Source organism: Salmo salar, chromosome ssa09, assembly GCF_905237065.1.
Source record: "Salmo salar chromosome ssa09, Ssal_v3.1, whole genome shotgun sequence".
NCBI lineage: Eukaryota > Metazoa > Chordata > Actinopteri > Salmoniformes > Salmonidae > Salmo > Salmo salar.
In genome coordinates this window covers 135,774,554-135,795,602 of record NC_059450.1, presented here as the reverse complement: position 1 = coordinate 135,795,602, position 21,049 = coordinate 135,774,554, and the positions used below count along the sequence as shown (strand labels likewise).

At 44.5% G+C, this 21,049-nt stretch overlaps 1 protein-coding gene across 4 annotated transcripts in view; it reads left to right on the top strand.

Annotated features, from left to right (window-relative positions):
• The first annotated feature begins 797 nt into the window (after positions 1-797).
• Positions 798-21,049, top strand: part of LOC106612966 (protein c-ets-1-B) — a 42,756-nt gene continuing 22,504 nt past the window's right edge. The window contains exons 1-3 of one of the 4 annotated variants that reach the window (XM_014214708.2): positions 798-921; positions 2,254-2,348; positions 5,122-5,290. In XM_014214708.2, the coding sequence (XP_014070183.1) occupies positions 2,280-2,348; positions 5,122-5,290 (238 nt within the window). In that variant the 5' untranslated portion in view covers positions 798-921; positions 2,254-2,279. Of the gene's footprint in view, positions 922-2,253; positions 2,349-5,121; positions 5,291-12,725; positions 13,159-21,049 lie in introns of those variants that run through there. The other 3 variants (XM_014214707.2, XM_014214705.2, XM_014214709.2) reach the window with 3 other exon arrangements.

The following is a 21,049-nucleotide window of genomic DNA, read 5'->3' as shown; positions in this document are numbered from 1 at the left end:
TCTCATTTCGCAGACGAGTGGCTGAGGTTTCCGTCAGGCCTCTAATCAGCGTCACACATGCATGGCCTAGGAGGGGGCTGAACGGCGCTGAGGCACCAGCCACTAGAGAGCTCTGGAGGGGCAAATAGGTGACAACTATTAAAGGGAATCCTTTAGTGACCCGGAGGCAGCCATGAGCCACAACGACAAGTGCTGTTTGCGACACCTTGGTGGTGACACACTGTTGATGAGCACATGCTTCCTGACACCAGGCATGACAGAAAAAGGCCTTGGCTTGTATGTTCTAACAACTGACTGACCACTCCCTTGGTCTCACCCTGGCTTGACTCTTCCCTGATGTGATTCTGTGTGGCCTGTGTGCACATAACTGGTGGCTTATTCCAGCCCACACAGGAAGCCTATCCATTGTCACCATTTTTAGCTCAGTGTGCTTCCCTTTAACTCTTGCTTTGGTATGTTCCTGTCTCCTCATCCTACTTATGACAACCTAAACTGGAAATAAAAATGTATTTCATAATTCCAAGTTCCAACTACACCTGCAAAACCAACCGAGCTGATCATATCATTGGCTTGGTAGTAAGAATACAAGTTGACTTGTGAAGTCCACGATTGACAAACCTGTATAGGATTGATGATGAAAACCCAGATGCATCACGAAAAAATTAGACGTTTTTCTATTTGGATAACAGCAGTTCGGTTACTTAGCGAATGTATGGAAAACCCCAAAAGGATTTTGAGTGGGTCTCGGTAGGATTCGAGGGTGGGACTTAAATCCGGCAAGTGCATTGTCCTTCCTCCTTGGACTCACGGCAAGCCCAGGTACAACATCAGTGCATTGTCTATCGCTGAACTGTCACAGCCAAGTAGCGTGCAGAGCGCACCACTCAACCAGCCTGCAAGAAGTTTCACTCACAACACACGGTAAGGTTATATACTCTTACCAATTTTACAAATCCAGTAGATATATGTTGGTAGAAAATAATATTGTTTACATATAAATAGGTGAAAAAATAGGAATTTGATGTGTCGTGTTGTAAAGCTCGCTTTGAAGTGCTGTTGCGCTTCCCGTGAGGAATGCTGTTGGAGCGTGCATGAACCGTACAATCTGTTGCATTTTGAATGAAACGGAGAAGACCTCGTTTTTCTTTCTTCAAACGTACATCAAAATAGTTACAAGAAAAATATTACAGCTTAATAATATTTTTGGTATATGTGCATTCATATGTAATAGCATTATCACGTGCGTCTCTGTTTGGATTCTCTGCTGTGCCATTGGCCACTGACCCAGTCATTTGGAAAACATGTTTATATTTCCAAATACAGACGTAAAGACAAATTATATTTATTTTTAATATTAAGACAATTGTTTTTTCGAAAATATATTTACAAAAATGTAGTACCTCACAATGAACTGCAAAGTATTTGTGTCCTAATGTAATTTTATGATAGACAGATAACCTATTTTTGTCTTAGTAGTCAATTACACTAGTTATCACTTGCAAATTATGAAGTCTTTGTTATGTGTGCTAAATAAGGTCTACATGCTAGGCTACTTGTCCCTGCCCACGTAGTCAGCTCCCCTGGAAACGCTCTCCTCTCAGCTGGGTTTCTGCTCCCCCTGTCTGTGGATGTTGCTGCTAGTAAACACTTGATAAAGAGATGCCCAAAGTGAGTGGAAGGGAAGCAAGGAGAGTGGGAGGGAGGGGGAGAGAGAGGGGACAAGGAGGAAAGGAGGGGTGGAACATCAGGCAAATGTAACCTTTAGTTAACTAGGCAAGTCAGTTAAGTGATCACCTATCAACACTGGAGATAGTGTGACTAAACATGTTCAATTCTGAATATTGAAAAAATCGGCCTAATGTAAATGTCCAAATATGGAAAGACAATAGCAACTGAATTCATTATAATTTTGACTGGAATGTTGTAGGCTAGAATTTAGTATCTGTTATTGCATTGTTGTCCGTGCAAATTTTAAATTTGAGGGGGAAGTTCTTGTTCATTGAAGATCCTCTATTTCTAAACCCTTTTCCATCAAGTGATTATGTCATTTAAAGGCAACATTGCAAAAAGGAAGAATTCTAACAATGTTGTTTGGGATGTCTGCATTAGATGTTACACAGAGTAGTGTGGGGTGGTGCCACTCTATGTTGACCTGTGGTGGCAGGTTATTGTAGTCACACACAAACACAGTGTAAACAGTGTGTGATTGATAGGGGCCCCGCCCGGCTGTTTGTATGCTGATCCCTTCCACAGGCCTGCTGCTCCATCCAAACCCCAGGATGAGTTACTACATGGATCCAGTTTCCTCCTACCCGACCCTTCACCCCTGTGACCGTCTGGGCGCGATGGTAAGACCCCGACCACCATAAATCACACTGCTGTTACAGCCTGTGGATGGGCTAGCTACCTAACACACGCCACAGTGTAGGCAGAGTGTGTTAGCACAGTACCTCTGGATTCCATCAACCTAGCTACCGCAATACTGACTGTCCATGTCAACTTAGTTCAACACTGGGGTGTTGTTAGATTTACTAGAAAACATTGACACTATTTGTCGTAAAAAAAATTCCACTATGAGTTCTTCATTCTAGACCACTATAGACCAGAGGTGAGTATAAGGTAGACATTGTCTTGGGAGGCTGAGGTGGAATAAAAGATGCAAAAAGTCAAAGACCAAGGTGTCAAAACTATAGTTTCAATCACCTCTGGATTGCACAACCTGCTCTACAAAACAATTATTACCTCCTAACCATGTCGGCAGTAAATATCTTAAAGTGTGGGACTAACCATCACTGAGTCTATTTAGAGCCATGCAGAGCAGCCCCACAGAACAACACAACACTTTTCCACGTAATACCATCTTGATGTGCTATAGAGCAGGCTATTTGTAAACAGTCTTTTTAACACCATCCAAATGAAAGGACCATATGAATACAGCCTGTCAGATCACAGGAATCAGGGACATTGGGATTCCTGTCATTTGAGCTCTGAAAGGTGAAGGTTGACAAGCGTTGACAGAAATGTTGCCATTTGTATGCAGAATGCAGCCCCGTTAGACAAAGAGGACGAGGTCACATGCAAATATCAACCCAACCTGGCTCTGGTACAAAACATGGAGGGATAAAGCTCCCTCGCCCCTAATTGGCTCAGGTGGTTCTGCTTGCCTTTGAAATTGAGATTACTGTACCCGAGGCCAGACGTGTTCGAAAGGTGAACATGGGTTGCCACTGCTTTTCCTACGAATTGACATGTATTAGTAGAGAAAAGGCCTCTGATTCCACTGCCCTCTTCCTTGGTAATTTTCCATGTTATTCTGGATGCAAAGAGGGTGTTTATGTGAAAGAAATGGCAGAGGTTTCCATGTTTTGTGACCATGTCCTGTAACAAGGCAGTTAACCCACTGTTCCTAGGCCGTCATTGAAAATAAGAATTTGTTCTTAACTGACTTGCCTAGGTAAATAAAGGTTTTTAAAAAAGGAATAACTGTGGAAGATGCTGTAGTTGAATTGCCCCTGACTCTCCTACTTTTATAAATCAGATGTGTGACCTCAAAGGTTCATCCACAAAAGGAATAGAGAACTCCAAGCAACCTACTTTTGCCGGACCTCCAATATTTTGGAGGACGGCTCATAATAATGGCTACAACAGAGCAAATGGAATAGCATCAAACAAATGGAAACAGTGTGTTCGATGTATTTCATACCATTCCACTTATTCCGCTCCAGCCGTTACCACGAGCCCATCCTCCCAAATTAAGGTGCCCCAACCTCCTGTGCTTTACAGTGCCGATACGACTGCCCCGCTTCCGCTGGCTATCACTCCCCTCTCCCTGCCAGACTGAACTGATAGTGCCGTCATCGGCCCACGTACCCCCTAGAGACTTCCCTAGATTAGGCTCCCTAGTCCCCTCTCACTCACTATTAGCTGGCTGTAAAGCTGACAGCCTACTGATAAACCCAGCATCGCTTTAACAAGAGTCCTTATCAGATGGGCAGTCAGTCAGGTACCCTGATCTGAGATCTCTGCTCCTAGCCAGGCCTGTAGTGAAGACCAACCAGGCAGTAGTCAGTTTAGTGGTGAGGTTACAGGAGCCACCACTATTGTCCCTATGGTGAGGTGATAGATGGAAACTGATACTGGAGAGGCTCCTATGCTTCTTGCTACTGGTCATCACATCCCTGCCAGGTATGCATCAAATGTCACTTTCAGAGTGTGAACACCCATATCCTGAAGTACTGCATCAGAACTGCATCATGTTCCATGTGGTTGCTTAGTGTGATTTTGAGTCAATGGATGTTTTTCTCAGAATAGTCCTGACCGTTATCTACTCACCTGATATATCGTGTATCCACATGCATACAGTATTCATATCTGGTCCTCCCCCCAACTACTCATTCACTTTGGACCTCCCCTCAGTCCAATCTCACATGTGATCAACAGGATGAAACAAAGATAAACCTATTGAATCAAATTTAGCCTTCATTGTATCTGTACGGAAAGCATAAAACAAAACCAGCTCCACTCCAAAATAGTGTTTTTAAAACTCTAGCTTGGTCTCTTCTCCCCTTACAATCAAGCTCGTTTACGTTCTCGCAGTAAGTCAGTAAACTGTTGTATCACATTACGTACAGCAAGTAAACACAGTTTGAAAGTAAACAAGATGTGAGGTTGAGATACTGTATACTGCATTTGTGCCTTGCTGTTGCTGTAGGAACCAGGTTAGGGCTGGGCGATACATCGTCTTTTAAGGTATACTGGTATGGATTTTTATAATACCATCTAAAAAGGTGATTTAGTACACTGCTACATAAATGAAAAATTCTAAGAATTTGAGTACTTCAATGTCAGTTTTGTCCTAGTTTGGCTGAGTATAAAACAATTGGAATGGAGAAAGCCCATTAAAACCACTTATAATTCATTTGTTGCCATCCTCGGGTTATGCACTACTCATAAAACAGATTTAAAACGTATATTATTCAGAAACATAAAATACCACCAAATACCTCCATATCATCAAAAATAAGAAACATATTGTGATATTATACTTTGGCAATATCGCCCAGCCCTAGATTATGTCCAGGCCCAGTGAGTTAACCCCCCTGCTGTGTGTTGCCTTTACAGAGGCGGAGTGGAGGGGTGGCTATGGGACCACTGACCCAGCTCCCTGGTATGGTGGTTCACCCCCAACAGCAGCAGCACTACCCCCCATCCAGACCCCTCTACCCCCAGGATGTCACCCTGCAGGAAGTCCCCAACGGACACGACCTCACATCCACAGGTAGGAGCCAAAGTAAGCCTCTGACTAAGACCAAATCCTACAGAACACAGTTTTTTTGCCTGTTTGTTCATGTCACCTCACTTAAAACAGTAAATGAACCAAGCAAAGTAAAATATGCCTTTTAAATTTCACAAAGGAACACATATAAAGGGAAACTAGATTGGGGTAATAACGGAAATGAGATTGGGGGTGAAATATATTGTTCATTGTGAATGATGTGTTCACTGGAAACAAAGGACATTGTGTGGAGGGGCGTGGTAAATGAACTGTGACTCACACACAGGCACCCACCTCCCCATCCCCACATCTTACATGGACACACACACACACGCACACACACACCAGTCCAGGCAGTCCGTCTTGCTCCAGAGTGCTGCATGCACAGTGGCCGGTTGAGCAGCCCGGGGCCCCCTGTGGGTCTCCTCCTCCCTGGGGACCATGGTGACGTTGACCCCAGGGCCTTTACCAGATGCCTCCTCCTCTGGGGACCGCCACATGCCCCGCATGTCTCGTCCTGCACTCTTTTTTTTCTACCGATTATTTTAAACTGGAACATTCCTCCCAGTGCGTTGTCTCTGTTTGACTCTGGCCTCCCTCGTTCTTAAGAGTGATTTATTCAGGGGACTGGGACACACGCCATGGGGTGGGGGGGGTTGGGGAGGGGGGTTGCTTAGGCCGGGCACCAGCTTTCTTCCATCTCCACCCAGGCTAGATGCAGGGGCACGGGAGGCAGGAGGGCCAAAGGGCGGCCGTATTTTTCCCAAGCCTCTGGTTCCCCTCAGGGGGATTGGGTCAGGGCTGGATCTGATGGGACTTGCTGATGTTTGTTGCTGGAGACACACTCCTTAGGAGGCTCCAGTGCTTCCTACGCTAAACCGTTGACATAAACATTATCAAGTGGAAAAAAATGACCTCCAGTTGACCTCCTCTCCATCGTGATGGTGATCATGCAAACCACTGCCGTTCATTCGTCCGCGCAATGCAACCACCTGTAGACATAATTATAGTTATTTAGTGACCCCACTGAGTGTCATTTGCATGTTGTTGTGTAGCTTCCCAGGATATGGAGCTGAAATCTCCAAACCAGGTCAGTAACCCTTGACACACTCCACTGCCTGAAACCATTGATCTGACCCATATGTTTCTCAAACTAAAATATTTTGACTTCTTAACGAGAGTCGTTTGAGGTCATCTCAATAACCTACTGAGAAAATCAACTAGTAAGGATAGACGTGAAGAAGTCTTTTTTGGCTGACTGTGCCACCAGCAGATGTGCTCTTTCTTTCCTGAAGCCACACTTTACCATGTGTGTAAGCTTGGCCCGCTTATGAGGCCACTCCTGCACCTTGCTTAGCTTTGAACACATTTGTGTGTGCTTCCCTTTCATATTTTACAGCCCAAGTCACAGCGCACGATTAATCAATGCCATATTTCTGCTAATGAACACGCATTACATTTTTCCTTTCATGGAACCAATGCAATTAAACACATATCACCTCAACTGCTGTTGAGTCAGGCTAACATTATGGAAAGTGACTGTCTGTGTGTCAGTATCCACCTAGAATGTCCAATACAGTATACAAATTGTGAAGAACCTCTTTCTGTTTCACTATGTGTATGGCCAATACAAACTGCCCTGGTTACCTTTCACGGAGATGACTGCTACATAATATCAGCACATGTGCACTGAGTACTGGGGCCAGTAATGAAAATGTTCTCTACTTTTAATTGAGGAACACAACTCAAAGTTTGAAAGACTGACTTCCTCATTCAGTACTGTAACACCCTTTTAGTTTACATGAGATGACTTTGTTGGACTTTGGATTTATAGCGTGCTGTTACAGTAACTGTGAGAGAGAGCTGAGAGCAGATGTGGTGAAGGGATGTTGTATGTTGAAGGGCCTTTGCATGTTTGGCCCTGAGCCCACTGTCACACACAGCTTCCTGACATCCGCCATGCCATAGCACTGTTTACAATACCCCCCCACTCTCCTCTCTTTTCCATCCATCTCCTTTCCACTCTATGCTCCGCTCTTCTCCTCTTCCAGAAACCTGGCCACTCTCACACCACTGGGTCTGATCATAAATGCCCACTTAGAGATCCATGGTGTGTGTGCTGCACAGTCTCACTGAAACCCAGAAATGCACACACAAACAAACACACACAAACACACACACTTTACTTCCAGTAGTCGCTCACACCACACATATTAATTCATTAAATTCACACCAGTTTTCTGGCATGTATTGTATTACTGTATCCTCCCATTCAGTAAAAAGCCCACTTCCACACACATCCACCTCCAGGCACCTATGATCTCACTGTAGATTTAAACATACACTCCCATTTAGAACACACAGCTGTGATATGGAACCCAGGGACCATTGGCCTAGGTTTTAATTGATGTGATTTAACAGCTGGATAGTAGGGAGGAGGGAGGAAAGGGGGGGATAGAGGGGTGGAGTCACAGGGCCAGGGCTGGGGCTGGGGGTGGTGGGAGAGAGGGAGGGAGGAGGAGAGCAAATGAGGGGAGGGGGAGAGATTGTGGGGGGGGGTCGCCTATGATGAGGGGCACGTCTTTTCTACGAGTAAACAGGCAGCCTGCGGGGGTCTGGAGGTTATGGGAAAGGAGGAAACAGCAATGCTAATCAGGCCGGCACACACTTCCCCCGACAATAAAACAAAATGAGGGGAGAATGGAAAAAAGAGAGACAACTCTGGAGCAGAGGGTCACAGCGCAGCCCCACTTCGCTAGGCTATGTTTTTGCGAGTGGTTGTAGTAGTGACATTGGCTTTGTTTGTAGTGATAGCTGATAATACCATCAGGCATACTTAAAAATGGTTCTCTAGAGAGCCTCTGTATGTTGTGGCAATGACCAGTCCTGGGAAAGGTAAGTGGGGTCAGTTCCTCTACAGTGACTAACCAGTGACTACATATACAGAACATTCAGTCTTCAAGGACATATAGTACAATCACTGGGAGCGGTGATGCAACGAATGCCAACTCATTGGAAAGGTGGAAAATATGGGTAAAGATCTCTATTGTAAAAATGCTATTGTGTGGCTTAGTAATACATACTGTCATTACACCCTTATGAGTGTGTCAGGACTGAACAATGCATCGGTGTCGATAACAGGTAATGACTATGTCATTGTTATAATCATAATGGTATCATAATCATATCACATTTGGAATAGAGTGAGCTTTTATAGTCAACCAATCAATCCAGCTAATGATTTTAACACAATATTGTAATGAAGACAAGCTTCTAAAAAACAGGCTGTAGTGTAGCTGAGGAGATGAGGGGCTTTCCTTTAGCTGCAGGGGGTGGTGGAGCTTTATCAGTGAGCTCTCTCTCTAACTGTGAGAGAGCAGGAGGAAGGCCTGGGGGGGATTGAATTATCTGCACGATGGAGGGATGGAGGGCACGTGGTGGCGCTAATGGAGGAAGAGATGTCCTTTTTATCGAAGCTAATTGTTCAGAAAGAGCCGAACTTATGTTCAGGCAGGCCCAGAACAAACCCCCCCCCCCATACTCACTCAAACATACATACGGTCAATCACCACGCACACACGCACAAATGCACACACAAACACACAGCCTGTGGTTCTGTCCCTACTGGATGCCTGCGATCTCAGCAGGACTGCATCCAGCCTGTGGCATCCTCAGACGGCTAAGAGACAAGGGCCAACAAGAATCCCACTGTGTCATTAGTGTGTGTGTGTGTGTGTGTGTGTGTGTGTGTGTGTGTGTGTGTGTGTGTGTGTGTGTGTGTGTGTGTGTGTGTGTGTGTGTGTGTGTGTGTGTGTGTGTGTGTGTGTGTGTGTGTGTGTGTGAATGAGTCAATAACTCGCTAAGTGGTACCTAAGAACAGGGATGCCAATCCAGTAATGCCATACCCATTGGCTGGTGGTAACAGAATAATATTTTTCATTTCAGTACGCTTCTCCACTACCTCCAAACCCTAGTGTCTGGGTTTCATACTGTAGCAAAAATACAAACATGTCAACGTGTTGCATTTTAAGGCACATAAAGAAACAACAGCTCGCCAACAATTCCCCAGCCTAGCCATTGTTTCTAAGCAAAGCATACTGTAATACATCCTTGTAAATCTAATCATATCTAAAACCAGGGGGAGGCATGTCATCATGATGTAATCAAGGAATGACACCCAAAACTTAAAGAGAGGGACCGATGTCAAAAGAAGGTGAGCTTCAATCCCCAGGATATAGTATAGGTCATAGGTTAAACTTTCAGCTAGCTAGCTGTCAGTTAACCCCTGGTAGCAGCAGCAGGTCCTTTCAGCTAGCTAGCTGTCAGTTAACCCCTGGTAGCAGCAGCAGGTCCTTTCAGCTAGCTATCTGTCAGTTAACCCCTGGTAGCAGCAGCAGGTCCTTTCAGCTAGCTAGCTGTCATTTAACCTCTGGTAGCAGCAGCAGGTGCACCAGTTACATGTCTGGATTAAAGAGAGGCAGTCAGCCATCACAGATGTGCCCGAGGAGCAGCTTTGCTTTAGCTATGGGTGCTAAAATGCAATGCTATTGCATGAACCCCTAACTGTCAAAACCATGGCAACAGCATTTGCCAGGTGAAGAAGCGAGACATTGAAACCCAAGTGCACATGTTGCCTTATCTGTGGGACATGACGGTGGTGCTGCTCAGTCTCATTGGGAGGACTGTCACTTACACTTACAATGACATAGAGAGACCTTTTCATTCCCATAACCATTCTTCCTGTAACTGTACAATGTATAAATTACAGTACAATGACTAGTGACTAACTTGACGTGGTAGTATCAAGGAAACTGTTTGTGTGGTTAACAACAGCAGCCCCAGTTCTTACAGATGTAGTATCTTAATTTGAAACAGTTTGCTATAGCAGGAAAATAATCCTGCAGCAACAGGAAATGTGAATTATTATGTGGATTATAATTAATGGACAAGTCTGAAATTACAAACTTCAAAAGCCTTTTTAATCCTCAAATACTGTGCACGTTTTACATGTCCTGCATTGCAATCCTGCAAATTCAGATCCTACATCTGTAACTTGCTTTTGTAATAAATAAATCAACTTTAATATTTCCTCTCAGAGTTTCTCTTTGAACCATTGGTTTTAGTAAAGGGAGACCCAGCTCTTATTCCCTCTGTTGTAACGCTCATGGAAATGAGTTTAGCCTGTCAGAAATATAATACTGAATGAAAACCAGAGTTTATTAACCAAGTTGAAATGGGTACATCCCCTCGAAAAAGAATTCTGCCTGCGCTTATATGTGTCTGTTGAGCTCTCAAAACATTAAACAAAAGTTTATATTCAACTTGACCTATTTCCAGAACTTAGTAAGTTTCAAACTAAGATATTAAGTACATAGATAGATAGAGAGATAGATTAATACGTACTTTAAATGTTCACCATTAACACATGGATGTTACTTATAACGGAACGAGAGGGGGCATAATGAAAAGTGGCCTTGAAAAGGCCACTCAGCTAGCTCCGGTCCAGATATTAGTCAGCAACACTATTAGTCTTAATGGCTGCCCTCAGGCACAAAGGACCTGGGCTGTCCTTTTAAGAGTAGATACAAGGAGCTCATTAAGCCAAAACAAAGAGGGCAGTGAAAGGGAGAGAGTGGAGAGTGACTGACTGACTGACTGACTGACTGACTGACTGACTGACTGACTGACTGACTGACTGAAATGAAGTAAGCGGTACCTTTAAACCACCGCTCCCCTCATACCCACCCCCTTGACAGCCCCTTGTGAGGAGCAGTGAGACCGCAGAGGCCACACAACATCTCTGCCTGGCATTTCCACTATGGCTCATATCCAGGTTTGCTAATGGAGATGGTGAAAGATCCCTATTTAAAAATCCATACATGATCAATACCCCTGGCTTCCCTACCTCCCAATCCCATTTGGAGATATAGCTATGTACATACAGAATCATATTGCCTTGCAAATTAGGATGGACCATATTGACTTAACTAGCTATGTTATTTTGTGTATGCAGACCTGTGTAGATTGGATGCTGAATACATTGGCTAAATCCTATGTCACTATATTGTTTGTTTGAGGCATTAATTCTACAGCTCACACACAATGAAACTATTGTACTTTATCTGTCTACTTCTACCAGTAATATTGTCTTGGACAGACCCTCCTACTGTTGTCAACATAACTAGGTTCCACTAAAGAAGCAGAGCGAACTGCATGTAAAAAATTGCAATGACAATCTGTTGCCATGGCAGGTAATTTCCTTGTGGTTGTCATTGTTTCAAGTGGAGCACCAGCACTCCTTCTCTCTCGCTCAGATATTCAGTCATTCTCCTACAAGAGGTGTAACTAAATCTTGATTCAATATCCAAAATGACACGTTGATTGTCCCTCATCAGAGTAGCCTAAAAAACAGACTCAAATATAAAAAGGATCTTATAGATTAAACAGTAGTACTTACAAATCAAATTAGCAGTGATGGCCATGATGACAGGGGCCCCAATTTTATTTGTGTCGATAAAGAGATGATTGATCCAGTTATTTTGAGCACTCTGTGTCTACTGAGCGATTTTGGATGCGTTTCAAGTTTCAGCAGCATCAAATCCTGTGCATTCTCCCAAGACGTCATCCCTTTTCTAAAGCCTGAGAGGTAGTTCTGTAAATAGGCATGCTTGTTTTTTATTGATCAGTACAAGGTGAACAGGAAATAATCGGAGGTGTTTATGAGGGCCGGTTGCAAGTTATGAGGACGCTTGAACCCTTGGAATTGGACACAGACGGAACCCTTAGCCTGGGATGCTTTGTATACTGCTCTGTATGCTGGTCTATCAGATGTTTAACAATCCTCCCACACCTTTCTTTTAACTTGTGCTTAAGGGTGACTGTGAGAATGTTTCATAAACAATGCGAATTGTATAGGGTTATTGACTCACTGTATTTGGTCTCTATCTGCATAATTATGTAATTTGTTCAACATTTTAATTGAAGACCTTCCTATAATGTTTCATAAAAGTAGCGTTATGGGGGAGTCTTTGACATTAGGATTATAGAACATGGATAAACTTCTGTAGGTCTATTGGTGTGTGTAAAAACTCTAAACAAAACGAATCTCTAAATACTAGAAGTAGCCTAACTAATCAGATGTCCAAAATAACCTACTGTCAGCCTCTGAATTTGACTAATTTGCGGGAACATGTGGATCATTGTTTCTCACAGAAAGACAGTGGACAAGAACGTAACGTAATTGAATTGTGAATCACTGGTGGAGTTCGTTTTGCATCGCCTGGTGTTCCGGTTGGGTGTAGATGTCACTTAAGGACCAATGGAATGTTCTAAAATGAGAACTTTCCTCAACCGGGGAACCGGGCCATGCAAAACGAACTTGAGCACTGGCGGTCGAAACGCCGCCCCTTCAGATGTCAAGACGTACATTTAGGCTCCACAGAGGGAACAACCTTTTCCGTGCTTCTCAGTCAGAGCGACAGAAACGCCCTGACGGAGATAGAGGGAGGGAGGGAAGGAGAGAGAGAGAGAGAGAGAGAGAGAGAGTGAGAAAGCCATTGAATTGAGAGAGAGAGAGAGAGAGAGAGAGTGAGTGAGTGAGAGAGTAGCGGAGAGAGAAGTTTGTAGCCTACTGGAGAAATGTTGGTGGAGATAAATTGAAGCGGGAGGATAAGAAAAACGCAATATTGTTTTTGAATAAATCATAACTTTATTGGACGGCAAGGGAATAAAACCATTTTTTATAAATTGTCTCGGAACTATTGTGTTAGAGAGAGAGACAAAAATAGAGCATCCCGTTATCGAACAAATTGATCTGATGATCATGACGGCAGCTGTCGATATGAAACCGACGTTAACCATCATAAAGTCTGAAAGAATGGACGGTGAGTAAATCAACTTTTCAACTTTGACATAATATAACATTGTAATTACAGTAGCCTGTGCTCCGTATGTTTCATATTACCCGGCCCATAGCGGCTTGCATTTCAAACTTGGGTCAACTTTTGTAAGGCAAAATGCCATCCTATGTAGTGCAACATGTATCAGTGGAGGTGATAAGTATTTCCCTATGATAACGCCATCATGTAGCCTAACTGGACATAATGTCCGTGTCCTATCGCATCTCCATAATTGTTGTGTATGCACGAACAAGACAACATGTTTCGATAAATGTTTGTGGTTCCAGACAGTTGTGTTGGATAAAATAATGGTCAAGGGAAAATCCATGTATTTTTGTTTTACATGACTCTAATGCAATTTAGGCTACAGTACATTATGCTTGGTTTATAACCTACTCCTAACCTACAAAATGAATAATATCCCCGTTTACATAGTTGTATTTCTTAATAGTCTATCTCATGTTCGGTAGAAATGATGCAGGGACTATTCTGTCTATACCTGTCTAAAGCTCTGTATCACAAGGCTAGACTGTAGGCTGCTGCTGAACCCTGCACTAGACTGACAATCATATTTCAGAGGATGAAGAGTTAATTTCTGAGGAGACATGATTGAACTATTTTACCTGTATGAACACTGACTTCAACTATGATAAATAACATAGGACTAAAGCAATCAGTGTGACATTGTGCATAAGCGTGTTAAAAATATATGTTTTAATTTGACAGTTGACACATTTCCTCATTCATAAAGTTTGTTAATTTGAACACATGATTATTTATGGAGGTTTACAGTAGCCTTGTGCCTGTTGTGTATGCCTTTGGTATAATAGTAAAAAAAAATGTCTGTCCAAATGATTTCCCTCTAGAGAGTAAGCCTTCTCTTTCATCCTGAGATCATGCCTCTCCGGGCACCTACTATCACAGTCCCATCTCCTCTCCCAATCACAGCCTATCTAACGGCCTCTCCCAGTCTCCCTCCCTGGCCACCCAGAGTTGCCCCAGCCCCAGCACAGGGAGGGGGGGGTGTCATATCAGGCATGCTGCTCTGTCTGCATGGGAGACCACGCCCAGTCATCAGTATTCCCCCTCTCCTTTCCCCCTCTCATCTCGTCCTTGTGCTGAGTGGTTTAGCTGGCGTCTCCAGAGAGAACCAGAGGCAGACGGTGGTGATGAGTGTGCAGGCCTAAGGGCTGGATATCCTGCCTGCTGCCCGTAAGGCCAGGCCAGGTTGCACTGGGCTGTGGCATGGAGTCAAGCCCACACAACACAGTGTTTGTGTCTGTATTTAGATCCGTGTGGTTTAATTCCCCTCAAAGTGACTCTGTTCTTTTACACAGAGAATCAGGCTGATTTCACTCTTTCTTCCTTCATTGATAGGGCTGACTGTGCTTTAGTAGCTAACATCAGGCTAATAATCAGACAAATGTTTAGCTTCAGAAGTGTGCCAGCTGTTAATGTGGCAAAGGCTTGAGACGTCATGGAAACATAATACATACACTACACCGTAACCCGATACGCTGAAAAAAAGGAAGAACGTGTAATGACTCCTTGAGGTGAAGCACTGGTGATGTGTTCACCACTTTAATTCAGATTACACCTGCAGAAGGTGCGCGCACACGCACGCAGACACACAAACACACAGGAATGGTAACACACTCATATAAAAAAGTTGCTGACAGCTGCAGTGGGGTTGCCAAAACATACTGATATCTTGCAAAGCCATTTCGCAATGCTAGCTCCCTCTTCCTCTGCCGACCATGTGTGTTGGGGTCAGGCTGTAGCTGCCAAGACTCTCTACATCAGACATACACATTCCGTCTACTCCTTCCCAGTTTCCATGTAGCTAGCTTCTCTCACTGCAAATAGGACAGTAGACCAATGGCCCACTGATGAACTGAACCCTTCCTGCTCCTTCTGATCCAAAGAGGAAATTGCAATGTTCCTCGGTGGCTGGTTTATACTAGAACAGCCCTTTGTCTGTGAATGGTGGAAAGGGTTAAGTGAGCTATACAGTGATGATACTTAGGCAGAGGATTTGCTTAGTAACATTTACACTAAGATACAGGTATAACCTTTTTCTGTCTCTTTTTCTCTCTATGTGCACACACACACACACACACACACACACACACACACGCACGCACGCACGCACGCACGCACGCACGCACGCACGCACACACACACACACACACACACACACACACACACACACACACACACACACACACACACACACACACACACACACACACACACACACACACACACACACACACACACACACACACACACACACACACACACACACACACACACACACACACACACACACACAGCAAGACAATAGGATTAAGTGGTTGGAGTACATCTCATTGTCTTGTTTATTTTTCTATCTTTGTGAAGGTGCAGTGAGTGTCAGTTTACTGAAGCTTTTTTCACTCTATCCCACTGAGGTAATTATTTTTAAGTGCCTACAGGCTGTGGTGGAGGTTAGGGGTGATCCAAAACAAAGCTGTTTATATTCCACAAAGCAGGTTCCTGAGTTACAGTAGTGGTACTGACATAGTAGATCCTTCATTCCCACACACAAGTCAGATTCTTTGGAATTCCAAAAAGTAGTGCCAATGATATATTGGGAAATACAAGTGAAAGTTTTCCACATGCAAGTGAACACTTGGCAATAAAGTGCTGCTATATTGAATTAGATATGTACTGTAAGCCTAGTATAACGTAGAGCATGGTGCAGTAGCTGATTACCCCATTTATCAAGTAGCCATAACAAAACTAGAAAGCTATGGAGTGGAGCTGCCAAGGCTTAGATAAGTCCGATTTCTTCTCAAGATGGAGGGTGTTAGATTGCAAAATAACGGCCTCTTTTTCTGATTTCAAAAGAATGTAGCTTATGGCTTCTTTACAGTACTGTATATACACTACTCCTACCATCCTGTATCCTGTATAAGGACATGTGCTGTCCTGTACTGACTGAGTCCTCCCTGCATGTTCTAAGATCCCGCTCTCTCTGTTTGTCAGGTCTGCAGGTCAGGGTTAATTGACTGAGAGGAATGTGTGCGGCAGACAGGACTTCTCGGTCGCAGTCTCCCTTTTATCTGATTAAGACGCGGCTGCTTGTCTTAACTGGCACGCTGCACTACTGGGCCGGGCGGCTGCACTCAGAACCCCTTATGCCACCACACACCCTAGCCACACACAGCCAGCCAGGGCCCTCAACGGGCCAGGAGCCAGACGCTTGACCCATCTCTCCCCGGGTGGGTGCCTGTTGGCATGGTGAGGTGTTTTTTCCTCCTGGGCATGGTGGCTTGAATAAGCGTGTGTCGGCTAAGGGCTGGTTTGCCAGTGTCAGCGCTCCTTCAGTAGTGGGGTATAAAATGCAAAATGTGCCCATGTTTGATCCCGCCTGGCCACTTGGCAGCTGTTCAAACAGCGGTGGGGCGATTCAGCCTCCTCTGATGTGGGCTGCTGCTTCTGGACCCAACAGAACAAACATGTTTGCTCAGGTCCATTTCACTTTGCTGAGTCAAGTAATGGCCAACCAGGATGTTAGATCAAGAGCACTTTTCAGTGCCTGGTATTTGGTGCTGTGCCCATAGTAATTAGAGTGTTTACCTAAACAATGTCTCCATGATGCCAGGCTGCCGTTGTGCCCAATCGGCATTGGATGCCCAGTCTCCTGAATGGGCCACAGTCTAATTTTATGCAGAGCAGACGTTGGTAGAATGGTTGTCTATGAGGAGAAGTACTTTACTACTGGCCACAATGACCCAGTGTCTCTCCTGTGAATGGGCTGTGATGTCACTCTATAATATCATTAAATGGGTATCTCCTCCTCCCTCCTCATCCTTCGTTCATTCATCACTTTGACCGTGGTCTTCCCCTGTTAATCTGTGAAATGTTATCGTGAATGGGCAATATCGGGATAACTGCACGCATTAATTTAGCCTTTTAGAGTTTAGTAATATAAAATAGGTGTGCTACCTTGTGATACATCAGTGTACTAAATAGTAAGCATATGTGGAGAGAGAGGGAGCAAGAAAGGCATTTGAAGGTGTGACATAGTGTAAGATGTGCTGAAGCATAGGTATGTGTGGAATCATGTTGAAAAATGTAATTTGGTTGTATAACAGTATGTGAACTTCTTGAAAGATCATTTCTTTTGACCGTGTCAGAAACATCAGAGAAGATGAATCTCTTGGAGTGTAGCCTTCACCAATAAGCCTTCTCGAGACAGCAACCAAAACAAAGAAACAGCACATCCCTGAGTTTTACATCCTCCCCCCTCTCATTCCTCCTCTCCTCCTCTCCCCCTCTCCCTCCTCTTTTCCATCCTCTCTGTGGGCCACATGAGCATCTCTCAGTCTAACGTCACCTCAGGCCTTGATGTGGCGTCGGCTTGTCTCATCCCAGCCGTCTGTCAGTCTCTGCTAATCACTGAGTCACAGCACCAGCCGCACCACTGCATACCACTGGCTGCCTTCTGCCGCCACAGGCCCTTCCTCTCCCCATTACTCCACATTACTGGACTGACTGGGAGAGCTGACTGGGAACTGACTAGTGGGGTCCACGCTGCCTCACTAAACCTTGGCTGTGTCTGGAGGTGTGGCCAACCACCTCCCACGCATCCCACCATTCCCTGTGCGTGGCACTACATGTATTTCTGTCCCCATATTGCTGTTTTACAGTTCCTCATCAGGAGGTTGTTTGCCCAGAGTAAGAATACTTTGCCTGGTATACACATCAATCTGGTGTCCTCCGAGGCCAGCCTGGTCTTTGTTTACGGCCAGCGGCCCAGATTTTCCTCTTTCCTTTTTGTATGCATTTTCTGTTTTCTGCAGACCACCTGTTTTTGGAGTCAGGCTAGTAGTGAACGTCCCATGAGCCACAGTCTGCGCTTTAATGTATGTCAACCCTACTACATCAGAGGGGTATTGACAAGCAGGTCTGCTCTACTTAGCAGAGAACAATAAGGAAAACTGTGGCTGGGGAGGGGAGTTCTATGATGTAGGTGAGGCTCTGTGGCACTCTCATGTCGAGTCGGGCCTCAGTGACGCAGGCACAGTCAAATCGGAGGCGAATGTGCCCTTACCTTGCTCTGCTCTGGACCCCAAGGAGGGGAGGTTGGGGCCAGGGCTGGGGTTGGGGCTCAGGCTGTGGTTGGTTGGGAGTTGGGTGTTTGGAACAGCTAGATGCCTTAGCTTGGCCTGGCTCCTTCTCTCTCTTTCTTCATATCTGCATATTTGGGATGGAGTGAGTGGCCTGGCCTGGCAATCTCCAGACTGAGTGTTGCTAATGACAATTACTGTGGGCGTCTGGAGGAGGCCCAAGGGTCCGTCCTAATGAGAACTTGACAGCGTTCACTTCCATCACTACAGAGCTGCTGGGACACAGTCCACTGGCAGTTTCTCATAAAACCACATGAAGAGGTCTCTCTACGTGCTCCTATCCTCAGCCCTCAGACTCCAGTGTGTTTTTTTGGGGAACTTCTTAGGAAGAAATGACAAATAGTGAGTAAATGACGACATTTATTTAGATGGACTGATTGCTTGCATTATGTTTACTCACGTCAAGAGGAACACAATGTTAAGTTCAGTCATTCTTTGACGGTGTGAGTCACATCTACTCAATGTTTTGGATGAGTCTGTGTGTGTGTGTTTGCACGCTCACGTGCATGTGTTCCATGAGTTGCTGTTATCCATCTGTTACACATCATTTGATCAGCACACACACAGCGATCTCATTTTGTCTGAAGTGTTGCATTGCGTCAAAAAACACCTACATTGAGAAAGAGGTTAAAAGTAAGTAGATGTTTGATATGTTTTACAAATATACGATTGTTTGCCTCTCACTCAAACACCAATTTCAACTCTAAAAGATCACTGTTCCATCGAAAATAGAGATGAATTCATGTATTTGAACTCCAACCATTTTCTAAGGGGCCACAGTCATTCTCGGACTCATTAGAGGCACACAAGAAAGCTGTGGGAAGCACATTAGTGATTGTTAAACACAAGAGGAATGTATGGCACGCAACATGAAAACAATGTGGTCTGGAGGGAATTTATTTATCCACTATCCATCTGTCGCCCATGCTTTAGAATGAGCAGAGCACATTGAGCTGTATGATGTAGAACTGTATCCATATAGTGTTTGTGTGCGTAGAGTGTCACAAACAGAACTGTGGAATGAATTAATATTCCGTTAATATGATGGATTCCCTCTACTTTCAGGCGGTAACGCTTCCCGCCACATTTCAGAACAGTGTCAGGAAACTGTACTCACGGAATGTTGCAGTTTGGGCTGAAAACGGGACAGGCATGGTGGGTTTGTTAGAAGAATGCAAGCGAGCGAGTAAACTGTTTGTCAGATATGTCGTGTGTTTGATTTAATGCCTAAACAGTTCCCTCAGAGCATCCCCTGTGTGTTTACAGCAGGGCTGGGGCCAGGGAAAGCTGCTACATGCCGCTAAGCTCACACCACCTGCTCTGCTCTCTGGCATGGTAGTTTAACAGCTAGCCAGAGCCCTGCTAACTCACAAAGAACATGGAGCAGCCTTTTCCTGCTTTTTCCCCATGTTTTTTGTCTTGCGTAGATTGAAGTGTTCTGAAATATGCTGTAGGCGTTTTTCATAGGGAGCTGGGGCATTGCACAATGTGTATGTATTTTTGCAGAGTGAGACATTTTGCAACCCAGTCGTCACTTCTACTTTGAAGACGCATAAAACCATCTGCTCTTTCTCTATGATTGAAGTATTGAGTGTATGATCGTGAGTAGCAAGACATGTAGGCGGCTGGCATGGATGGTGAGCATGAGCCATTAGTAAGAGCTTTGTCTCTGTTTTTCCCCCTCTGCAGTAAGCAGGGAATTTCCACCAGCTTTCAAGAGAAATACTCAGCATCCACCAGGCATAGCCTTGGATCAATTGAAAAAGGCAGCTAATGTCATCACACATGAACTTAGACTGGTAAACAATATGGATGAGTTGATGTACTTACTACACATCAGAAGCTAGAATTTCAAACATAAAGAGAGAGAAATAAAGAAGAGAAGCTGTGGGGGCATTCGTCTCTGTTAGCCTCAGAGCCTGGAGAGCTGTGTGTTTTGTATTGTAAAGAGAGAGAGACATACTGTAGTTATAGGTCTGGTCAACAGTAGTAGTAGTTATAGGCCTGGTCAACAGTAGTAGTAGTTACGGGTCTGGTCAACAGTAGTAGTAGTTACGGGTCTGGTCAACAGTAGTAGTAGTTACAGGTCTGGTCAACAGTAGTAGTAGTTACAGGTCTGGTCAACAGTAGTAGTAGTTACGGGTCTGGTCAACAGTAGTAGTAGTAGTTACAGGTCTGGTCAACAGTAGTAGTAGTTACGGGTCTGGTCAACAGTAGTAGTAGTTATAGGTCTGGTCAACAGTAGTAGTAGTTATAGGTCTGGTCAACAGTAGTAGTAGTTATAGGCCTGGTCAACAGTAGTAGTAGTTACAGGTCTGGTCAACAGTAGTAGGAGTTACAGGTCTGGTCAACAGTAGTAGTAGTTACAGGTCTGGTCAACAGTAGTCGTAGTTACAGGTCTGGTCAACAGTAGTAGTAGTTAAAATCAAATGTATTTATATAGCCCTTCGTACATCAGCTGATATCTCAAAGTGCTGTACAGAAACCCAGCCTAAAACCCCAAACAGCAAGCAATGCATGTGAAAGAAGCACGGTGGCTAGGAAAAACTCCCTAGGAAAAACTGCCTTGACAGGCCAAAACCTAGGAAGAAACCTAGAGAGGAACCAGGCTATGAGGGGTGGCCAGTCCTCTTCTTGCTGTGCCGGGTGGATATTATAACAGAACATGGTCAAGATGTTAAAATGTTCATAAATGACCA